The sequence below is a fragment of the Delphinus delphis genome, chromosome 4, assembly GCF_949987515.2.
Source record: "Delphinus delphis chromosome 4, mDelDel1.2, whole genome shotgun sequence".
Classification (NCBI taxonomy): domain Eukaryota; kingdom Metazoa; phylum Chordata; class Mammalia; order Artiodactyla; family Delphinidae; genus Delphinus; species Delphinus delphis.
This window is the reverse complement of record NC_082686.1, coordinates 132,608,305-132,632,177: the sequence shown is the minus strand read 5'-3', so window position 1 is coordinate 132,632,177 and position 23,873 is coordinate 132,608,305. Positions and strand designations below refer to the sequence as shown.

The following is a 23,873-nucleotide window of genomic DNA, read 5'->3' as shown; positions in this document are numbered from 1 at the left end:
CCCAAGGGAGTGGGGCCAGCTCAATTCTTGCACCTGTCTGGTCCTTCCCTAGACTCCCACCCTTGCCATCTGTTCTGTTGCCTTCCAGACCATCCTTAACACGGAGTGATCTTTCTGATACACACTGGGCTGTATCACTGATCTGCTCACAGGTTACAGTTTCTAAACTTCTGAGATCCACTTAGCCTCTGCTGACATCTCCCACCTCATCTCTTGCCCCCCATTTCATAGCCTTTCCCATCATCCTGAAATTCCTCCCTCTTTGCACGCATCATTCCACCCACCACAAGCCTGCCACTTCCCTTGGCTGCACCTAGCTTGTCTGTCACATCCAGCCTTTGTTTGTCAGTTTCCTGACCCAGCACCCAGCAGTGTCCCCACCGTGTCCCTCAACTCCTGCACCTTCTATTTCTCCTGGTGGTAGCACTTAACTCATACTTGCTGTTTCATTATCTGTACCCATCACAAGACTACGAACTCCTTGGGCAGGCTTGGGCTTTTGTTTATCACTGGGTCCTCACCAAATCTAGTACATTACTAGGACTACAGTCTTTTCCTAGGAATATGGGGCCTGCTTTCTTCTCATCTCCCACACCTGTCTTTTTGGAGGTAGATGCTGAGATGGAGTTTGGGATGCAAGAAGTTTATTAGGGAGGCACAGCTGTGAAAGAAAGGGGGGAAAGAAGAACAGGCAGTAGAAGTCAGTGATGCATGCTTCGTCGTCTCAGTTACCTTCAGTGATCACTTTAGTGCTGCCCCATCCCAGCCTTTGCATTTGAAGGGAACCGAGCATCATCCCTTCGTTATGGACCATTTCACACTGGACTTCAGGGAGATGACCCTGTACCCTGTTTATTAACACTTGTCCATGAAATTTTAATATTTGGGTTATGATATTATTAAAACAATTTGTAATATAAAAAAGTGCTGGATTTAAGGATAAAAGGGACCTAGGTACCAGCTCCTCTGCATAGTAATTGCGTATTCTGAGGCAACTTACTTAACCTCTGAATTCCATTTCTCTACCTAACAAACAGAATAATTACTCACAAGGTGGTCATGAATATTAACCATTATTATATGCTAAACAGGTTTTTTAAATGATAACTTTCAACACAGATGTAAAATGGTAACATTAATAATAACAGAATTACTAATAATAGTACAGTGGTACTTGGCTTGGGTGAACATTCCAGTATGGGTATGTTGAAGAGATTTCAAGCCTTCGTAATGACCTTTTAATGAATATATTCAACCTAGTCAAATGTCTTACTTTCTTTCTCAGAGTAGTGTTCAGTGTCCTTTCAAATGAATCATGTAAATAATTAAAATTTGAAACAAAATCTATTAGCTTTCTCCTCCCCACTACTTTTTCTTCTCTTTGAGGGCCAATCGTGGTTCTCTCATCTGTTACCTTATCTCAATTTGCCATGAATGTGAGGATTTAGTAAAGCAATTTAAATATTTGAGCAAAGGGAAAATTTAGAATGACTCACAAGGACAGTAACTGATTTATTTTTTCAACTGCAGTCTGTAACATTCAAGAAGCCGATGTGATTTTCTTTTGTGATGGCTCTGACATGGTATCTGATTCAGACTTTGTTACCATGACAACTTTCTTGTCAGACTTAATTGATAATTTTGACATTCAGTCTCAAAGGATGAAAATTGGGATAGCACAATTTGGGAGCCGCTACCAAGAAATTATTGAGTTGCAAAACTCTCTGACTAAAACCCAGTGGAAGTCTCGAATTCAAACTATGACGAAGAGCAACGGGCTTCCGCGAATGGACTTGGCACTGAAACAAGTGAGCGTTATGTTTGAGCAATCTGCTGGTGGGAGAAGGAAGGCTGGTGTCCCTCAGACTTTGGTGGTTATCACATCTGGGGGTCCCCGCTATGATGTGACAGAGGCAGTGAAGACCCTGAGAGAAGAAGGCATTTGCATTCTGGCTTTGGGCATAGGAAATGTTTATAAGGAAGAGCTCTTGTCGATAACAGGCAATTCTGAAAAAATCATCACTTTTAAAGACTTTGATAAACTAAAGAATGTGGATGTGAAAAAAAGAATGGTCCGTGAAATCTGCCAGAGCTGCGGGAAAACCAGTGAGTGCGCCTTTGCTCTTTCTTTGTTATTATTTGATTGCAGCTTCCCAGTTGTCCATTTCCCAAGGTGTCTGTGGGTGAGTCCAGTAGAACACGTGTGCGGTGAGAATAGACATCTCCTCTGTTTCCAGAAATTGAGATCGGTCAGCCTCCCTCAGAGACAGGGGAAAGGGTGCAGAGGCTGGAGGAGGCCCTGGGTTGTGTCCCCTGGTCAGCCCTGCCCCCCAATGTAATCCAGTGGTTATGCTCCTCTAACACCTGGAACTCAGCCTCCTATTTCTACCCTCTCTGCTTCTGGAAGTCCTAGAGAAATGCCCTGCATCCCACAGGAAGTAAGTAAAATAAACATTTGCTGACTGGACATTTTCCTATTTTAACTTTGTTAAACCATCTTGTAAGGGATTCAGTGTGCGTGTGTGTGTGTGTGTGTGTGTGTTGTCCATCTGTGTCAGATGTGTCAGCACACATCTGTACATTTTCTTCTTTTAATGATGGCATTCATATAATCATAACATAGTAAAGATTTGAATCTTTTAATTTAATTTATGATCATTTAATTAATTAATGATCATTAATTTAATTTATGATCATTAATGATCATTAATTAATGATCATTTAATTTCCAGAGTTCACCAATGCTGATGGCTACAAAGTCCAGGTAGGTCATGGAAGTGAGTAAAGTGGGCAGGGAGTGAAGAAAATGAACGCAGAGCCACGGCTCACCTGATGAGGATGTCATTCTTCAGCTCCAGCTGCGAGTTGCTGTGTGGGACTCAGGTTCTGTACACTTGGTGCTGGGAGTTGGGAGGACAGAGCAACATTGAAGGATAATATTTTGTGGAATTTGCACAACAGGCAGAAATTCCCCAGAGAGCTTCTGTTTCTAGACTCGTTATGATGGAAGTGACTTCTTTTACAAAACACATTGGTTTTTCCAAGCTCTCTATTGGGGTGCTCACTGGGGGCAGATGACAGTGGTGGAGGAGCCCGGGACTGGAATCAGAACAGGGTTCCCACTCTGGTTCAGCAGCAGCAACCGCCATGCATGACCATCTCCTCGTGTGTAAAATGAGCAACTGGACAGGGTCGGGGTGACCAAGTGACAACTTGTAGCTGAATTGGGGTTGTCCTATTTGGTGTTGACAGCTTCTTAATTAATTGATAACTTTTACAAACTGGAGATATTGCATTAAAATGCAGATTTCAGGTTTCTTTTTGAAAAATCAGACAACGTAACCACATTAAGCCCCATTTCCCACATGGCTACTCTCAGCTGGAACTGAATGGTGGACAGATGTGTCATTGCTCTGTGTTCATTTTCTCATTCCCTGCCCACTTGACTCGTTGATATTACCCTCCTGGCCTTTGCCACCATCTGAGTTGGTGGTCTCTGGATTAAATAAACTCTAAGGACAATTCAAATATTTAATATGTTATAATTATATGAGTCATAATATGTCATCATTAAAAGAAGAAAATATGCATGCACATGTGCGCACACACATGAGGCCAGCCACTGAGAATAAGACTAAACCATGATTAGACTTCAAACAGTTACTGAAACATGTAACATTTGAATGGGACATGCAAGGGCGGGGAGGGTGAGGGTGAACCTGTGCTACATGTTGACTGAGCAGCCAGTATTTTCCTTTTTGGACACTTTTGGGTCCTAGAGACCCTCCAGCCCTAGACCATGACTGCTTCCCCTTTTCCTGCCCCATCTGCCCTTCCTTGCTCCTGTCTGCTCATTAATTTGGCCTTATTTCCCTTGGTCTCCAGACTGCTTTCTGGACATAGTGGTCAGCTTCGACATTTCCACTCACCTGATGGGGCAGCCATTATTCCATGGCCACCCCCAGCTGGAATCATACCTCCCAGGCATCTTAGAGGACATTACCTCCCTCAGGGGTGTGAGCTGCGGGGCAGGCACAGAGGTACAGGTGAGCATGGCCTTTAAGGTGAACAGTGACCAGAATTTCCCCACCAAGTTCCAAATCTACCAGGAAACAATATTTGACAGCCTACTGCAAGTCACCGTCAACGGGCCAACTCACCTGAATGCACAGTTCATGCAGTCCATGTGGGACACGTTTAACGATACGTCTGCATCCCGAGGACAGGTATCCGTGTCACATTCTAGCTCCCATCTCCATGCTCTTGTATTGGTTTCTCCCTCCCAGTTATATGTTTTGTTCTCATGTCATCCCATTCTATGCTTTCCTCTTTCTCTAGGTATTACTCATCTTTTCAGATGGTCTTGGGAGTGAAAGCAAAATAATGCTTGAAGATACATCGGACAGGCTCAGAGAAGCAGGTAAAGTTGAAATTGAAAAAGTAAATGATGAAGCATGGAATCTGCTGAACAAGTCTGTACCTACTAGGGAGCTCTGGAACTTGGGATTTGCCTGGCCACTTGAAGCAACTGCTGCTGGTGTCCTGCCCAGACCCCCTTGACCAGCTGCCCACTTATCCCCCAAATGCTGCAAACACTACAGCCAAGTTCTTATACCTGTGACCTTCTATAGATGTGTGCCCTTGACTGAACCCAACAGTGACCTGATGCTTGGAATGGGAGTTGGGGTTACACATCCCACCTGAGGGATGAGAGCAGGGGTAATTATTGCAAAGGGATACAGAAACCCAACACTCTTGCCTGAAGTGGGTCAACTCTGGTATAGCCTACACTCCAGGGACCCTCAGGAATCAGACCCAGGTGAGGACTTTACTGAGACACATCCTTGCTCACAACCTCCCCTTCCCTTTCCTGCTTCTCTCTCTCCCTCTGTAAGCCACTTACATACAGATTCTTGTCTCAGATTCTGCTTCTAGGGAACCTAAGACACTTCCTACTGTGTCTGATTTTCCATGGGAAAGATTGCAACATGGATTTTGAAAAGCACTTCTCACTATACCTCCCCTGTCCATGTCATAGTTTCAGAAGAGCTGGGAGCTAAGTGCAGAAGTGGAGAGTCACATACAGAGACAGGAGGCAGGCAGGTGACCGGCAGGTGGGGCATGTTATTGGAGGCTTCCTTGGTGTAGCCCTCGTGGCTTCCAGTGTTCAGCTTCCATGGAAACTCCCAGGGGCCATAAATGTCCTGGTTGTGTCACCTTCCCTTCTTGAATCCCTACTATACATTCCCACTGTTCTTAGAATATCAAATTCCTTCATATGGCCTGTGAGGCCTTACAGGATCTGGCCCCACTTCCCACTCAGCTTTACCTGGCTGCTCACACTCTGTTCCAGCATCAGAACTTTTTCCATTCTCCCTCCAATGTCCTTTTCAACCTCACCCTCCCCACCCTTGCATATCCTCTTTCCTTCTGCCTGGGACTCTCCCCACTCTCAGCTTCCCCCAAGTTCTTCTCACCACCTCCCTTCTCTGGTTCTTTCCCTTGACCAACTTCCATTCATCCTTTAGGATCAGTCTAGACATCAGTTCTTCGCAGAAACCTTGTGTGACCTTCCAAAACCGAGTTAGGAGCTTCTTCTTCAGACTTTTGTAGCATCCTGACCCTCTCCCTGGTACAATGATTAATACATAATAGGCTTCTAATAAGCAAATATTTGTTTAATGAAAGGAGAGAAAGAGTAAATGGACCAGCGAATGAATTAATGAGTGAGTGAATGGGTGAATAAATGAATAAATGAATTCCTGGGTATGGCCAGGAGTTCAGTTGAGACTGGAATCACCTGGGCGTTCCTCAAGCTTCCAGGGCCCACCCAGCTGCCAGGGTGTTTGGCAGTGGAGATGATTTGAGAGCTATTTACATTCTATTTACAAATTTTGTAATTAATTTACAAATTAATGTAATTAATTTACATTCAGAAAAATTCATAGTTCATAGCAGCACTATTTACAATAGCCAAGACATGGAAACAACCTAAATGCCCATCAACAGATGAATGGATAAAGAAGATGTGGTATATATATGCAGTGGAATAGTACTCAGCCACAAAAAAGAATGAAATAATGCCATTTGCAGCAACATGGATGGACCTAGAGATTATCATACTAAGTGAAGGAGCTCAGACAGAGAAATACAAATATCATATGATATCACTTTTATGCGGAATCTAAAAAATGGTACAAATGTACTTATTTACAAAACACAAATAGACTCACAGACATAGAAAACAAACTTATAGTTATCAAAGGGGATAGTGGTGGGGGAGATAAATTAGGAGTTTGATATTAACACATACATACAACTATGTATAAAATAGATGAACAACAAGGACTTACTGTATAGCACAGATATTGAACTATATTCAATACCTTATAATAACCTATAATGGAAAAAATATATATATTCTGTTATATATATATATATATATATATATGACTGAATGACTCTGCTGTGCCCCTGAAACTAACACAACATTGTAAACTAACTATACTTCAATTTTTAAAAATGGTGTAAAAAATAAATTTAAAAAAGTTACTAACTACCACGTTAAAAAAAAATTCAGAAGAACTGTGAAGATGAACAATATCCTTTCTTAAAAAATTGCTTTCAAATGCCCCAGAACTGCATTAAGATTGGTGGTGAGGAATCAAACACAGTTTTCTGCTAGTGTTTTTCTGTAAGATTTCTTAGATTTCATGCTGAGGTCAGGAACCATTGCCTCATGTGTGTACTGAAGATGCAGGCAAAGCGCTGTTGGGTTCTTCAGTATCAAGAACACTCCTTTCTCTTATTTTTCACCCCTTTTTGATTCTTTCATTCATGTTCACTGAATGGAAATAAGATGGGCTTTCCTTCTTTTTTGTGTACAATTCCTGGGGTTTTATATCTGTTGTATTTACTGCCTAGGACTTGACGCTTTGCTGGTGGTTTCCCTAAACTCAACCTCTCATGATGAGTTTTCCAGCTTTGAATTTGGAAAAGGATTTGATTACAGGATTCACCTGACCATTGGAATGAAAGAATTGGGCAATATGTTATCACAGTATCTGGTGAGTTGCTGAAGAAAAAAAAAAACATTATTCAAAATGCCCTGGGAACATTGGAATTGGAATCCTGATGAGTATTCCCAAAGATTCCCTTGTTTGCCCTAAATTCAGTTACATGGTCTTTAGCATATGAAAAATTGTGAAAGCCCAGAGCATTGTTCTTTGCTTCGCCATGCCCTTTCATCCCTTGTCATCTCGCCAAATGAATGCAGAGGAAGCTAAAATCCAACCAACCCCTAATCAAATCAAAAGCCCCCAACAGTTTATGCTGCAGAAATCCAAGGAAACAAAAGCTGTTAACTAAGAACCAACCAGTCTTGTGCACACTTGGCCTGTGGCCATCTGTGTAGTGAGTGCCTCTTCTATAAATAGAGGTCATTTCCTTGGAAAAGGTATGTCGCCAGTGCAGTTGCTGATCTGGTGCTCTTTCTTCAGGGTTAAGTCAAAAAGCACCTCTTATTCTCCGCAGCCCCTCACCCAATGAGAGAGGACAGGCTGTAGGTGGTGAATTATGATTTATGTCAATTCAGTTCTTATGTGATGAAGTTCCTCACCATAGTTGCTCACTCATTTTTTCTTTTTCCCAGGGAAACATTGCAGAGAGGACTTGCTGCTGTACGTTTTGCAAATGTTCACAGACTCCAGGACCTCAAGGGATCCGAGGACCACAAGCCTTAAAGGTGCCATTGAGTTGTGACATGCTTTTACCTAATGGGCTTTGATTTGGTGTAGGTGGAGCTGAGATTGAGTAGTTGGGTTTGCAACCTTTGCTTGATACTGATGTAATTACTTTGGGCCATTTGTGTGACTTCTATGGTGTAGGAGCCAGATCAGAAGGGTTCACATTTTTAAAAATATATATTTTATTGAAATATTAATTTACAATGTTGTGTTAATTTCTACAATACAGCAAAGTGATTCAGTTATACATATATACACATTCCTTTTCATATTCTTTTCTATTATGGTTTTTCATGGGATACTGAATATAGTTCCCTGTACTATATAGTAGGACCTTGTTGTTTCTCTATGTTATACATAGTAGTGTGTATAAGATAATCCCAAACTCTTAATTTATCCCTTCCCTCCTTCCCCTTTGGTAGTATAAGTTTGTTTTCTATGTCTGAGTCTATTTCTGTTTTGTAAATAAGTTCATATGTATCATTTCTTAGATTCCATGTATAAGTGATATCATATGATATTTGTCTTTGAGTTACTTCACTTGGTCTGATAATCTCTGGGTCCGTCCATGTTGCTGCAAATGGCATTATTTCATTTTTTATGGCTGAGTAATACTCCAGTGTATAAATATACCACATATTCTTTATCCACTCCTCTGTTGATGGGCTTTTAGGTTGCTTCCATGTCTTGGTTATTGTGAATAGTACTGCTGTGAACATTGGGGTGCATGTGTCTTTTTGAATTAGAGTATTTTCAAATATATGCCCAGGAGTGGGATTGCAGAATCATATGGCAACTCTATTTTTAGTTTTTTGAGGAACCTCCGTGCAGTTTTCCATAGTGGCTGCACCAATTTACATTCCCATCAACAGTGTAGGAGCGTTCAGAAGGCTCACTTTTGATGCTACTATTAAGAATGACTCCCTTTTCTCTTATGTATCCTTGGTGTTGTTGCTCCTTGGCTTTGCAGTTTACACTTTTGCACATTAGACAGTTTGAAAGGTGTCAAGAGGTGTTAGAAATGGTGGGGAAAGTTGTGCTTCATCAGCAATGATACGTGATTGAACTTCAAAAAGAACATAGCACTGCAGACTAATAGCCCTTAAAAAAAGATTATGGAAGATCAATTACACAGCAATAGCATAGATAAATATATCGTGGTATTTTAATTCAGTAGAATGCTCTAAGGTAGTGAAAATGAATGAACTACAGCTACACATAACAACAGGGATAAATTTTACAAACACAATAATGGCCAAAAAAAGCAAAACACAGAAAAGTACGTATGGTATGATTTCATTTATAAAAAGTTTGAAAAGAGGCAAAACTAACCCATAGTGTCTAGGGACGAATGATTAAGTAGTGAAGTATTTTTTTTTTAAGTCCAGGAAATATTATCATAAAAGCAGGAGTGTGTTCCCAGGGGAGGAGTGAGGAGTTGTTTGTGATTGGGGTAGCTGCTGTGTCTGGGTACCAGCCATGTCCTATTTCTTGGCCTGGGCGGTGATGACACAGATGTTCACTTCATAATAATTAAGCTGTACCTTTATATTTTATTTACTTTTATGCACTTTTCAAATGCATTTCAGATATCACAATGAAAAGGAGTCTGGGCTATTTTATTTTAAGAACTCAAACACAGTTCTTGCTCCTCAGTGTTGCATTGTCCATCCTTGTGAAAGGATAATTGATCAAGGACCTCCCTTTAGGTCCTTGTTGTTTACCTGTTTTATACACAGTAGTGTGTATATGTTAATCCCAAACTCCTAATTTATCCCTCCCCTTGACTTTTTACTAAGTTACAGTGTTTTGTTTAGCACAGTTTCGTCTCTTATTATGTTGCTTGGTACTAGAATTCTATTCCAAGAGCAAAACTCCCCAGTATACTGAGCAGACAGTGCGGACCTGTGTTAGAGGGTGAGGAAAGCAAACCTTAAAGGAAATCCTTGCCAAAAATAAACCATGAGGCAGTTAAACGCAGAGGGAGAGATGATAGCAACTTAAATATGCATAACCTTGTTGTTGAAGGGCTTATTCTTTTTTAAGCTCTCAAAAAAGCAGAAGAAAGTAAAATGATCTCTTTGGCAATGTTATCAATTTGCCTGCTGAAAGGGTCCTGGTGGTCACCACTGTCCTCCATGCAACCCCCCCTGGCACAGGGCTGACCCTGAAGCCCTGAGCTGCACTGGGTTCCAAACTCAGCCTCCTGTAGGCATCAGGAGGCCACCTCTGCAGAGGGCTTCAGAGCCAATAACAAGGACAAAAGCCAGCCCTAGAACTTGTCTGACTCTCTTCACACTCACAGCCACACCTGTAAAAACCACAACCAGGTTGGAGGGAGGGTCTTGCCTAAAATGCCTAATGTAACAAGTTTGAGTTGATGGAAGATGACTAAGATTGAATTTTCTCTCTTTCCTCCCAGGGTCTTCCAGGTCTGAAAGGCAGCAGAGGACACAGGGGAGAGGAGGGAGACCCTGTAAGTTTTTGTGACCCACTGCCCACCATACTTACTGATTTCCTTTTTTCATAAAAGAAGCTTTATTTTCCAGAAGGGATAATGGGGTTTTGTTTATATAGTTTTTGTAGTTTGGAGGGAGGGGGAATGGGTTGTTTTTCTTTTTTTTTCCTTTTCCTTGTCTTAATCATGAGGCACTTGCTAAACCTACTTTTTGGGAGAAGGAGGGAGCAGGCTCACCTACATTTTGCCTGGCACAGTTTTGTGGGTGGCAGGGAGCTAGGCATCCTCTTTCCTGCCCCTGCACAGGGTGAAGCTGGATTATTTGCGAGGGGCTCTCTCTGGACCTGCAGTCCAGTGCTTCGGACATGGAAATAGAAGCCGGCAAAGCACCCCCTAAACACGGTGTTGTGGTCCCAAGCCACGTGTGGTTTTCGAATCTCAATCTTTGACCCCCAAACCAGAACTGTCACTTGGTTCACCACATTATAAAAATGGATTTGGAGGAACTGAAACCACTTAGGTGGCTCCATTGGGATAAGAGAAGCTTAGGAGACATCCAGCCTGCATCTCCATCCCCTTAGAATCCTTATCTGCACAGCAAGTTGTGATTAAAAGTATAGGCTCCCAGGGCTTCCCTGGTTGCACAGTGGTTGAGAGTCCGCCTGCCGATGCAGGGGACACGGGTTCGTGCCCCGGTGCAGGAGGATCCCACATGCCGCCGCAGAGAGGCTGGGCCCGTGAGCCATGGCCCCTGAGCCTGAGCGTCCGGAGCCTGTGCTCCACAACGGGAGAGGCCACAACAGTGAGAGGCCTGCGTACCAAAAAAAAAATATATATATATATATATATATAGGCTCCCAGATTAGGATTGACATATATACACTAATATGTATAAAATGGATAACTAATAAGAACCTGCTGTATAAAAAAATAAATAAAATTCTAAAATTCAAGAAAAAGAATAATAAAATCATTTTTGAGATCTGAAAATAAATAAATAAATAAATAAATAAATAAATGTGTTTTATTTATTGACTGTCCCAAATCAGACAGTCAAGGGCTGATCTAGACGTGAAACCTTAACAAGATATGTAACTTCTTGACCCTCGGTTTCCTCATCTGTAAACACTTATAAATTCCTCTAAGACTGTAATTTACCCACCCTGTACCTGCAGAGAGGTCATGGAGCCTACTGAGCCAGCTAGGGTTTGAGTGAGGGGAAGTGTCACCCAATGCCTGACTGTGAGCCCACAGCTGTCTCTCAGCAACAGTGGCCATAGGTGAGGCCTCCTGCTTTTACTGGGAACAATCCTCAGAATAAAGAAAGCAAAGCAGCAAAAGGAAAATCACCTCTCCCCTCACCTACCAGGAAAGCAAGAACTAAGTTAATTGCTAGATGAGTATTTATCCACACAGCCAACCATTAGCACCTTCTGTGCACCCAGATCTGAGCCAGGCACCAGGGACACAACGGGAGAAGAGACAGTTGGAGGTTCCTGCTCTCAGGAAACACAATATTGTTCTTCTCTTGAGACTCATTTTATTCTAGCCCTTACCTGTATTTAAATATTTCCTGGGAGAAGGCAGACTAACGGGAGAGGCACATGTCATTGATCTTGAGTTCTCTTCCCTGTGTGGATGCTCTAACTTTGGGGATCTTTAACCTGGTGGTCCTTCCCGTGAGCGCTGGCTTGGGGCAATGTCATTTCCTATCAACTGCTTCTGCTCAGTTCTGGTCCCCTGACACAAACTTGCTTCTCTGCCATGAGCAATTTTGAGTTTTTCAGACCAGTGTTAGGGCCTGGGCAAGATGTTAGGGCCAAGATGTATCAGTGGAGCTTTGGGAATGGGGCTGCAAAGTGAAGTGACTTTAAACCTTTGGCTGTGCTTTCTGATAAAGGCAGGAAAACAAGTGAGCCCATCCCACACCTTTGTGTGATCTTGGATCTGTAAGAAAGCCCTGAAGGGAAAATGCTTGAATCGAAGGGAAAACCAGAGTTAATTAATGAATTTGCAGGAGAGTTTGCTTTGTCTAGAGCTCAGAGTGTCCAGCTGCTCTGGCTTCACTCTTGAAAAGTAAACTGCTGGCAGCTTCTGGCAAAAGAGTCACTTTGGATACCTGTTTGGGTACCTTTTCTTAGGGAAGACAAGGAGACACTGGACCCCAAGGAAATAGAGGGATTGAAGGATGTCCAGGGGAGCGGGGTCAAAAGGTAAATATTGTATTTTAAATTCTCTATGGCATCCTCTCCGTCTCTCCTCCATCCCCTCCCTCTTCTGTGATCTCTCTTCCATCCCCCCCTCCCACTTTCCCTTTCTCCAATTGCATGTTAGTTTCCTCTTCTGCAGAGTAAGTCTATTTAGTCATCCCAAGAAATTTTGAGCATTATTAAATTCCACCTGTAACCTCTTTGTGGTTGGAAACCCAGAAGCTACTAAAGAAATACAAAATCACTCTCTTAACAGAGGCAGCCCCTTCCTACCCCAATAGACTCTGAATCCACATTCTCCTTGACATGCCAGTGAGAGATATTTAACCTTTTACAGGGAGCCAAAGGATTTGCTGGATATAAGGTACTGTAGTTACTTCTTAAGTCAAATTTCACTTCCTAATGGGCTTAGTTTACTGATAAGCACGTGGCAGAGATCTCCCTTGACCTGATTGCTGCCCATCTTTGTCTTTCAGGGAGAACATGGAGACGATGGGATTGATGGACTCTATGGGGAAGAGGTAAAGCCATTTTTCCTCAAGTACCATAAAATCGTCATGAGGTTGGTGTATTTCTTTAATGGGAATTTTGTTTGCCTTGTCTTCTTTTAGGGCTTTCATGGACTTCCTGGGAAAAAGGGAGAAAAGGGTGATCCAGGGTCCCAGGTAACACTTTTCAGTACATCAAAGAAGGAGAATTTGGTGTTAGAGATAGTCTTCATTGTTGTGTGTCACAGGTTATGAGGAATAAAGTTGACAGTAATGAAGCCTATTACCACCAAATAGATGCTACATCCCCATTTGGGGCAAGTGGGTAACTATGCAGTTTTCAAGAATTTCCAGCTAGAAAGATTCAAGACTTGCAAGGATGTTCTATGAGCATGTTTTTCAGAAGCCTGCAAATGAATGCATTTGCCTGTTAGCAGCTTACTTCTTCTCTTTATTGTATCAGAAAAAAATAAAAAGCAAGAGAAAGAGACAAAATTATTTTGGTGGCCTTGGTGTAGCAAATCACAGAGAAAAATTTTTTTATTTTCGATTCATTTTGACACTCATTAATGTGTGCCTCCTTGGTTCCAAGCGGCTCTCCTTTTATGTTCTGATTCACTTATTTATCAAATACTTCTGGATACCTGGCATGTGTCAGGCACTGAGTTATGTGCTAACGACTCAGAGATGAACCACACTGTCCTTGTATTCAAGGATCCCCCTAGTGTAGTTGGAGAGACAGACATATCAATAGCTAATGATGACACAGTATGTGGTTGGGGGTCATGTTATAGGTAACTAGGTGGGAGCCCAGAGAAGGGCACCTAACTCTGCAGGGTGGGGAGTGAGTGCAGGAAACCTTCCCGGAGGAAATGATCCCTGAGCTGAAGATGAATAGGAATTAGTAAGACGTGGAGAAACGGCAGTCCAGACAGAGGGAACAGCATAAGCAAAGACCTGGAGGCTTGGGGGCGCTGCAAGTTGTTCTGCTTGGTGTGAGCTTTAGGGTACAGGTGGAGGTAGGTGAGGTTCAAGAGCGGGTGGGAAGAGCTGGTGAAGGTACTGGTGAGCCATGGAGGAGGAGTCTGGATTTTAGCCATTAAGGAATGGGGAGCCTTAGAAAAATTGTAAGTAAGGGGGTCACAATCGAATTTGCATTTTAGAAATATTCCGTGACAGTAGTGTGGACGATGCATTGGGGATGACATAGATGCAAGGCAAATATGAGAGGCAGATCTGTAATAATCAGGGTGAGAAGTGATGAAGCCTTCAAGTAAAGCAAGAGACACAAGACCCATGAAGGTTGTAACAGGGTCCAGGCTGGAGTGAGGATCTAGTGTGCAAAATTTAAGGAAGCACTCATTCTCAGAGTGAAGCAAAGTGTGAGTACCTGCCTAAATTTTGCACCCTAGGTACCTTGTTTTTCTCACCCTAGTTCTGACTCCAGGATATCAGATCTCCAGGTAACCAAAGAAGCAGGGAATGAGAAGCCAGTCAAAATGCCTGCAAGGATCCCAGCTTGGGCAAGTTTAGTTGGGAACAGTTGAGTTTGAGATGACAATGGAACATCCCAGTGGTGGTTTCCAGTGGACAATTTAATTACAGATGTCAGAAGTTGCTAGACTGGCTGGGATGTCCAATACGATACCCACTAGCAATATGTGACTACTTAAATTCAAATTAACTAAAATGAAAAATTCTGCTCTCAGTTGTATTAGCCACATTTCGTGTGCTCAACAGCCAACTATGGCCAGTGGTTACCATATTGGACAGGGCAGATGGAGAACATTTCCATCTCTGCAGAAAGTTCTGCTGGGCAGTACTCTGCTAGACCATGAGAAGTTTTCCCTTTTCCCAGCCTTTTTATAAATAATCCTGACTATAGGCTTAAAACTGGACCTTGTACTGCTTGAGAGGTCAAAGGGAATCTGGCTGGGATAGAGGAACGTGGATCATTTTGTCTGATTGATTTTCTCCCCTCCAAACACCACGATGCTTGACATTTTAACACTCTCCTACAAGCTAACTCAGAAGCTCATTTTATTTTTTTCAGGGCAGCCCAGGTTCCAGAGGCCCTCCTGGGGGATACGGGGAGAAGGGCTTCCCAGGGGATCCTGTAAGTTACTGGGGCCCAAGTGGCTCTTAATTGTGTAGTTTACTCCACACTTCTTGTGTCTCCTGCTAACCTGTAGGCAAAGGCATGTCTTGGGAGGGGGTGGTAGGTGTTGACTGAGGCTTATTGGTTTGGGGAAAACCTGCATCTGATTTGGGCTGATTATGTCAAAAATTCAGAGATGGGAACTAAAATTCCATCTAATTCATCCTTATGTATTTTGAGACTTTCAAGTTCCTTTGGGAATGAAATTTCCATAATTTTGCTTATTGGGTTTCTAACATTATTGATTCCCTATTTGAAGATTCGATTATAGGGGAATCTTACTACACCTTTGAGAGACTGGCATAAGCATGTTTGGATGAGTGCATCAGTGAAGCTGCCAGTACAGAGAAAGGAAAATTGCCATAGCTTCAGCAAGCACTCTTTTAATTCTTCATTTATCACTAAGCCTCCTTCAGACTTGGAGAAATATTGTTTCTTTTTTTTTTTTTTAATTTGTGAGTTTCAAATATGGAGAATTTTCTCACACCTCTTGTTACTTAACCCAAATTAGTTTAGTTCTTAATATTGTACCATTTTGAGAGAAAAAAAAAGCTGATATTTCTTGATTCTAAAGTACTTTTTATTTAAATCTTCCCCTAGGGTAATCCAGGACAAAGCAATAACATCAAAGGACAAAAGGGCTCCAAAGGAAACCAAGGAAGACAAGTAATTGGATCTATTTTACATATATGAGTTGATTAATTCTGTTTTTGAGCTGAGGCTTTCCTAAAGTCTAATTATTTAGTAAAATACATAACAGTTTTTCTAACTGAACAATCACCCCTAATTTCCCATTTAAGAGAGCCTTATTTTCTTAAAATAAGGTATGCCTGTAGTAGGTTACACCTCAATGGACAAAGTTATTAAGTTTCTAGCAGGTGATATTATTATATGGGAAAATTGGTCATTAGCAGTGCGTGTTGCTATACCATTTTCCTCTTTAATGGATATATACCCAATAGGGTTAATATGCAGAAACATTCTGGCATGACACATTTGTTCTGTTTTAATAGTGCTTGAGATTTTTATGCTGATGTCTTTGTCATTTACTCAGAATCTTTTGCCTTATGATCTTGGGGGAACAATTGTGTTTCTAGGGTAGAACCGGCCCGAAGGGGACACAAGGCAGTCCTGGTTCCAGAGGGAGCAGTGTAAGTATTTTCGTGGACGTTTATTTCCCCTCCTTAGCACCTGGAGATGCCAAGAGGCATTCAGAATACGTGTCGCTGCAGTTAGCTGATCCAGGGCAGATACACTGACAGTGTTGTCTTTTGGGGCCAGGTAATTCTTTGTTGTGACGGGCTAGCCTGTGCATTATAGGATGTTTTGCAGCATCCCTGGTCTCTACCCACTAGATGTCAGTAGCACCCACTCCTCGCCAGTTGTGAGGTCCAAAAATGCCTGCAGATCTTGCCAAATGTCAGTCGGGGGTAATGGGGATGCGGTGGTGAGGCAAATTGCCCCTGGTTGAGAACTGCTGTGACAGTCTGCCTTTCCCTTTCCACCTTCCAGAGACTTTTAAATGTCTTTGAAGAGAGCCAGTGGTTTTCACATAAAAACCTTCCTCCAGTAGCTTAGCATATTTGAGCTTCTGTAGAATATTAAGAAATAGGTAAATGTGCTCTCTTCCTCCTCATATGTCGCCAAAGGGAAAGAAGAATTACAGACAAATTCTTCCTGAATAAACCAAAACATTGGCGATTAGGGTCAAACCAGTGGCAACCTGAAGATGCTGTGGTAATTTTACAGCATCCCATGTGATATCAAGCCTGAAACAGAAATGTTGGATTTCTGCTTCTTTTTAAGGAACAACCAAGAAATCACTTTTCCCTTTGTGGACTACCAAAGTTAGAGAGGATATTTACGATGGTTAGAAACCCTTTCATCATGCACTCAGCACGGAGATCATCAAAAGAGAATAATGTCCAAATGTAGATTTGGCCCTGAGTTTTGTTCACGAGGACACTGACAGTACATGGCTTCCTTTTCTGTCACAAACTTGGAATCTTCTCACCACTTTGAAAGCTGTGGCTGATTGCCTCCCCCTCTGGGAGAGATAGTGGATGAATGTTTTAGTTCCTCTTGCCTTTGTTTATCTTGACTCATAGTTCTTAAGGGAAAGGTCTGCAGTTGGATGGCTTAGGCCTCCCAGTGCTTCTGGTGAAATTCTTTGGGACTTTGCCCACCTCTCCATACAAGAGAATTAAAATTAATCAGAGGAAGCAGGAGAGCAACAAGATGAACTAAATGCTATAAATTTTAAAGATAAATATGTAGTTTTGTTGGTTTAAGAGAAAATACTTTTAGTTTGAAATAGCTTTATAGCTGTCATCATCCATCAGGCACTTTTTAAAAAAGAGTGGGGTGGGGTAGGGGATTATTACTTGGACAAACCAGCCAATGACTTTAAGTCACTCCATGCACAGGAGGCTCTCAGCCTCCCTCCCCCATCCTCACCCACTTTCCTGCCCATCTCCTCCTTTGTAATTAAACAAATCAATATGGATGGATATAAAACAATGGCTTTTCTACCCCCTCCTTCACCTTTCCAGTGAAGGCTAGAATTCTCTATGATGGTCAGAGGATCTTAAATGGATGACAAATTCTAAAAACAGAAGCAAACCTAAGACATCTCCTCCCACATGACAGAATTTCAACCTGTGTAAATTAATTGTTGCCCCAGCTATTGACAAAGCAACGGATCCATGTACTAAGAACCAGAGCATTTGAAACCATGTTCCAGGCCCATTGCCTTTGGCCTGTCAGGCACAAGGAATACATATAAATAATAGTATTTATACTTCTAGAGCACGTATTTTGTGCCAGGTCCCAATCAAATCACTTTCAAATACTACTTTGTTTAATCCTCATAACAAATCTATCAGGTAGATACTATTATTATATCCATTTTACAGATGAGAAAAAGCAAGAAACCTTGGACAAGTTGCCCAGGATCAGGATAGGTAAATGGTAGAGCTGGGGTTTGAACCCAGGGAGTCTCACTCCTAATCAGCCAGGCTCAGACCTATTGTGCAATTGCTCTGTGCCACCCAGGCTTTACAGGGCAGGGGTGAGCTCAAGACTGTCTGACTTCTGACGACACGTCCCTAACCATTCTGCTACTAAAATAGGAATGCTATTTTGTCCTTGCTTTTTAATGTAGACAGAATTATGACATCATGGAAACAGTGGCTTCAAACTGTACTGTTTCTGCTCTTCTTTCATCTGTCAAGAGTTCTGTGAGTCACATCAATGTACAAACGGCTGACAAGTTACAATGGGTAACTTCTCCCAAAGGGTATTTGCATTTTAAAAGCAAAGAGTACCTGAATCGAGGGGTAGAACCTCCGTGGAAGAATTCTAATCATCAGCCAAACTGGTGGAGGTGATATTTGGTCAGGTGTTTTATTCTAAGGAGGTTCAGAAGCTGGGCAGTTGAAAGAAAACAGCAGCTCTGAAATCATTTCCATGGCTACCTTTCCAAGTGAACGTAGGAAAACGTTTTAAATATTTGTTTTGTACATAAAATAATCATAGTTGTTTATCACCACACAAAGTAGATCAATGGATGAGATGTTCTGCGGCTCTCTCAATGAGGCAGAGGTGGGAGGTAAGGGGTGAGAGTAGACTCATCATTGCTATTTAGGGAGAAAGTTAGGATCTGGGGCTTGGATTTTCTTCCCGCTTGGCTACCCTCTGGAAAGCAGAGACAGCCACTAGGTGGAGAGCCTGCACTGGCAATTTGAGGTAGCTTCTGGAGAGGTGCTGTCAGATTTTAGCTTCAGACCAGCTTTTCTGGTGGCATTTGGACCAGCACAGAGCTGACCTGACCCCATCAGCCATTTCCTCCTTGGAGAATTCCATGGAGTCTAACCCCAGCGGGCTCATGGGAAGCACTGTGTATAACGAGTTTGTATTCCCCCCTAAGATACGATCAGGGACCCAGGACAGAGAGAGACGGATATGGCACAGCTTGTTCTCATGCAGGAAACCTCTGATCAGCAGACAGTACGTTGTAGGATTTGCTGGAGAGGGGAGGTATCAGACAGGTGCTTCAGGATGATTTCATTCTCCAAACAGCCTCCCGGATAATTGTCAGGGTTGTCAGACTGGAGCTAGGTCTGTAATGACTTTTGGATTGGTTTGCGATCCATCCTCCAAATGTTAGTTGGTAATTAAATGCCCAGTGTGTAAACTTGTCTTTGGAGAGCGATTCGGGGAAAACATTTCTGCGAGCTGCTCGTTACTCTGTCTGTCAGGGACAAGACAGGTCGGGTTGCCTCTAAGGAGTCTCCATCCAGACACTCACACACTAACAGTTTGTCTTTTCTGATACAGGAAAGAGAAGGCCAGAGGGGGGTCCAGGGTGCCTCGGTGAGTATCCTTTCCCCCACGTCCTCTGTGGGAGGTGAGGCCAAGGAGATGTCCCACAGGCAGATGGTACTGCCAATGAGTTAGCGTTTGATGCGGCTGCTGTAGGAAGGGCTGAGCACTGGACATGAGCCCCACTGACTAGGGGATCAGTTAGACTGCCAGACACAGGACAGGCCTGACCTAAGGCAAGCCTCCTTCACAGACACTTCAGAGACAGGGGACCTGTGCAGCCCTGAAGGCTGTGCTATTCACATACCCTGGGCATTGACTGCAAGAGAGTGAAATTCTGTCTTAGAGTAAGAAATTACCTGGAGTTCGATTCTCAAACAGTTTGGAAGAGTACAATCCTAGGCCAAGTAGGGCATGAGCCAAGAGTGAGACAAGATAGTTCCTGGGTACCATGCCCTGAAGCCCTGAAGCACTAGGTACTATGAAGAGAAAACATATATGGAAACCATGTGAAGAGAATCTTAACACTGAAAACTCATCCATCAGGGGGAACCAGGGAACCCTGGACTTAAAGGTGCATCAGGAGCCGAAGGATTACAAGGCTCACAGGTATGTTGGAATATTTGTAATACTGATAATGTTGTTATTCTGATGGGAAGATGTAGTTCTGTATAAAAATAAATAAACTGAGACAATTTGAAGCTGCCCCCGCCCTCCTCCATGGTACATTTCTCTGGGATTCTACATTTCCCATTGAGGGTGGGTGATTTTGCTCTGTCAAAATTTGCAGCTCACTGATAGAAGAAAGGCTTGCTCTTGCGTATACCTGGCATCATGTCTGCCTTTTAGTCATAGTGAATTATTGAGACCTTAATACTATGTTAGTAATCAGTATCCAGATCAACAAATTGATTTTTCTTAAGTGAGGTTCTGCACGCAGACTCCAATGAAGGAAAGTTAGGAATTGGCAACTATTACTCACCTCTTCCAAAGCTGACTCTATAGGGGGTGACAGTGCTCTGGAATATCACCGATAGGGCTCTATGTGAGTCATCTGCATTTTTTCTTGGTCATATCATTAGTGAGATGGGCACTGGAATTAGGACATCTCTGTTTCTTTTCCATGTCAGAAATACGCCAGGGTCATCCTAGAGAATGGTTTGCAACACATGGGTACATAGTCACCTGATGGAGTCTACTTTAAGCCTGAACTTGTCTAGAAGGATCTGCCTACATAGATGTGTTCATCCTAAGACCTTTCCAGGAGTTCATTTTTCTTCTAGAAAGTTCTAGATTCTTCATACTAAGTCTGAATTTGGAATTCTCTTGAGTGGTTCTGGTGTCCTCTAGAATGAGTAACCATGGGACCAACCTAAATTCATCCCCAGACTTTGTCGAGAGAGGGGTGACATTACCTCAGCCCCTCCAGGGTCCCTTTGATGCTCAGGCTGTGAAACAAGGCCAGCCCAGGGGCTGTAACCACCATTTGCACTGGGCAACCAGGACATCTTACAGCTGCTGCTTTGGTGATGAGAAACAATACCAGCACCTCCAGCTTTTCTTTCTGTGTGAGAGAACCATATGAGAACCATGCATTTGATGGGAAATATGACAAAAAAAATATGCTTTAATTCCTCTGATAGGGATCTGCTGCTAAAATGTCCTTTTGTGCTAACTTGCTTTCTCTTTTACACATTGATGCACTTTGGCCCAGGCAACCTGCCCCATCAAAGGAATCCATCTGCCTATTGTTTATGTCTCACTTCCTTCTTCTATGGGCTTTATTTCTCCTTTTAGTCTCTTTTCCATTTCTCCCTGCCACAGAGGGATGAGGTCTTACACTCAGGCAGGATATTCCTTCATAAGAGCTGCTCCACTGAGTCTGGGTCTCCTTTCAACTCCTCTTCTGAGACATGCTTAATCTCAGTGTTAAAGCTGCTTGAAGGGCTGGATAGATGCTTTTCCGTGCAGGTGTTTCAAAAGCACTAATGAAGAAAGTCAGTTTTTGGGCTTCCCTGGTGGCGCAGTGGTTGAGAGTCCACCTGCCGATGCAGGGGACATGGGTTCATGCCCTGGTCTGGGAAGATCCCACATGCTGTGGAGCGGCTGGGCCCGTGAGCCATGGCCACTGAGCCTGTGCGCCTGGAGCTTGTGCTCCGCAACAGGAGAGGCCACAACAGTGAGAGGCCCAAAAAGAAAGTCAGTTTTCATTTACTTCATTGTATTGTGTTTCTTTTGTTACCATCCAAGGGGTCAAATGGACTTCGCGGCAGGAAAGGAGAGAAGGGAAACGAGGGGCACAAAGGACCTCAGGTGCGTGACTCAGATGGTACCTCAGTGGTCTCCAACCTTCATTTTCCTCTTGCTTCAAAGACGTCTTCACGTAGAGTTTTTTTTACATTATCTGGTATGGAGTATTTCATTTGGGGATTAACTTGGGACAAATCTTTAGCACAGCTCAGATTCCTTGTACATTCGCCTTTCTCCTTCCTGGGAGTTTGACTTGGAAAGCACAAACCCACTTTATCCGCCTGAAGGAAGCCTTTAGAAGAATGCACATCTTGCTGACCATGAATATTTCAAAACCTGATACATTATTCTGCTTTTTCTAACTTTTAAAAATTATTGGTGCCATGCCTATCTCCATTGACTATAGATATTTGAAATGGACTCTGCAAAGAACCCTCGCTACCCAAATTTATTTGATTCTTAAGTTCAGCTTTGAATTCACCCTCTGAAACTACTTGATTCCCAAGTTTCTGACAGTAAGTAATGAGAGTTTGGATGGTGAGAGATTCATATTAAAAATGTTCTGAATCTTGGGTTTCCCTGGTGGTGCAGTGGTTGAGAGCCCGCCTGCCGATGCAGGGGACACAGGTTCGTGCCCTGGTCCAGGAAGATTCCACATGCCACGGAGCGGCTGGGCCCGTGAGCCATGGCCTCTGAGCCTGCACGTCCAGAGCCTGTGCTCCGCAACGGGAGAGACCACAACAGTGAGAGGCCTGCGTACCACAAAAAAAAAAAAAAAAAAATGTTCTGAATCTATTCAGTTTTTCAGCTCAGATAGTGAGAGTTTAGAAGGCAAGTGATACCCATGTTTGCTCAGTTATCTTCCCAGCATATTTGTGAAAGACCGTTTTGCCCCTTTGCAGATCGGGAAACTGAAACACATTTGACATCCCATTTTATATGTGTGGATGACACAGAGCACAAAAGTGACAATGACAGCACAATGTCTTGTTCTAACGAAATAACGTGTTGTGTCAAGAGTGCCTTTTTTATTTCTCACTAAGTCCCCATTTGGACTAGCGATGTCCCTGCCAATGAAGACTTGGGGTCCTCTAACCAGGACTGTAGCCTGAGTCACCTGGTTTCAGGCTGAGTTTCCTGTTAAGGAGGCATCAAGAAGTTGCTACAAATGACACGAAGAAAAGCGAAACTAATCTAACAGGTTTTGTACAAATTGCTGTAGCACCAACATCTGTGTTTCCTATATTCTTTCAGGGTGCTCCTGGGCCAGTGGGAGATAAAGGGAGTGTTGGAAGGCCTGGACTTTTGGGGAAAAAGGTAAGTGTTATCTCTTACAGATTTCAGATACTGAGGAAAGAGTAGCTCCATTTTTTTCCCTTGATTTTCATGTTAATTCTTCACATGATCCAGGCACAATCAACCACTCACCAGCTTTCTGCCAATATTCTTTTCCTTCCTCTCTGAAACTGCCCCATTTCACTGGGAGAGACAAGGTTTATTCACCTATCATGAAACAACTCTGATAAACTCAACTCGCTGGTTTCGTGAATGTGTCAAGGCACTTGGTGGTAGAGTCGGCCAGGGGCATGGGGGATGTCAGAACTCAGATCTGTTCATGCATGCAGTTCTAGGTCTAACTCAGACTACCTTCTCAGAAATGTCCTTATTGGAGATCGTTAGAGACAGACTGTTGGCCTGTTCAGAATCTCACTGCCCTGCTCAAAACCTTTCAGCAGCTCCCTCCCCCAGGGCCAGCTTCGTGGGCCTGGGACACGTTCAGTCACACAGGGGCCCTTGCTTAGAAGGCGCCCCTACTTGGCCTCAAGCTCTGCTATCACAGTCTGGAAAGTTTGCTTTTGAGTTAAGGGCCCATGATTTCATTTGAGTCCCACAGATTATGTCACTGGTCTTACCTTCGGATGACCCTTAAGAAAATCTCCAAATTTTCCAGTAGCTTAGAAGACCCTTTGACCCTGTTTAATTCTAAGGCTTCCTAGCTCATCTCCCTCCTGTGTGCCTGCCCAGGCTTCTCACTGTGCCTTCCTCCTCCATTCTCACTCCTCCCTCGGTCCTTCTTCCAGCTCACACAACTTATCCTTTAAGCCTCAGCATCCCTGCTCCCTTCCTTCAGGTAGCCAGCCTGCCTGCCCCACCAAATCTGACTTAAGAGTCCCCTTCTCTCCACTGCCACAGCACCCTGAACTTTATCACACAGTGTAGAATTGCCTGATTTTCTCTCAT

At 43.0% G+C, this 23,873-nt stretch overlaps 1 protein-coding gene across 1 annotated transcript in view; it reads left to right on the top strand.

Moving 5' to 3' along the window:
- Window positions 1-23,873, top strand: part of COL6A5 (collagen type VI alpha 5 chain) — a 154,968-nt gene that overhangs the window by 70,034 nt on the left and 61,061 nt on the right. Inside the window, 17 exon segments of the mRNA XM_060011480.1 lie at window positions 1,531-2,106; window positions 3,886-4,226; window positions 4,339-4,420; window positions 6,925-7,067; window positions 7,652-7,744; window positions 10,168-10,221; window positions 12,345-12,416; window positions 12,751-12,777; window positions 12,890-12,934; window positions 13,025-13,078; window positions 14,955-15,017; window positions 15,660-15,725; window positions 16,157-16,210; window positions 19,398-19,433; window positions 19,929-19,991; window positions 21,633-21,695; window positions 22,887-22,949. Coding sequence (XP_059867463.1) covers window positions 1,531-2,106; window positions 3,886-4,226; window positions 4,339-4,420; window positions 6,925-7,067; window positions 7,652-7,744; window positions 10,168-10,221; window positions 12,345-12,416; window positions 12,751-12,777; window positions 12,890-12,934; window positions 13,025-13,078; window positions 14,955-15,017; window positions 15,660-15,725; window positions 16,157-16,210; window positions 19,398-19,433; window positions 19,929-19,991; window positions 21,633-21,695; window positions 22,887-22,949 — 1,895 coding nt within the window.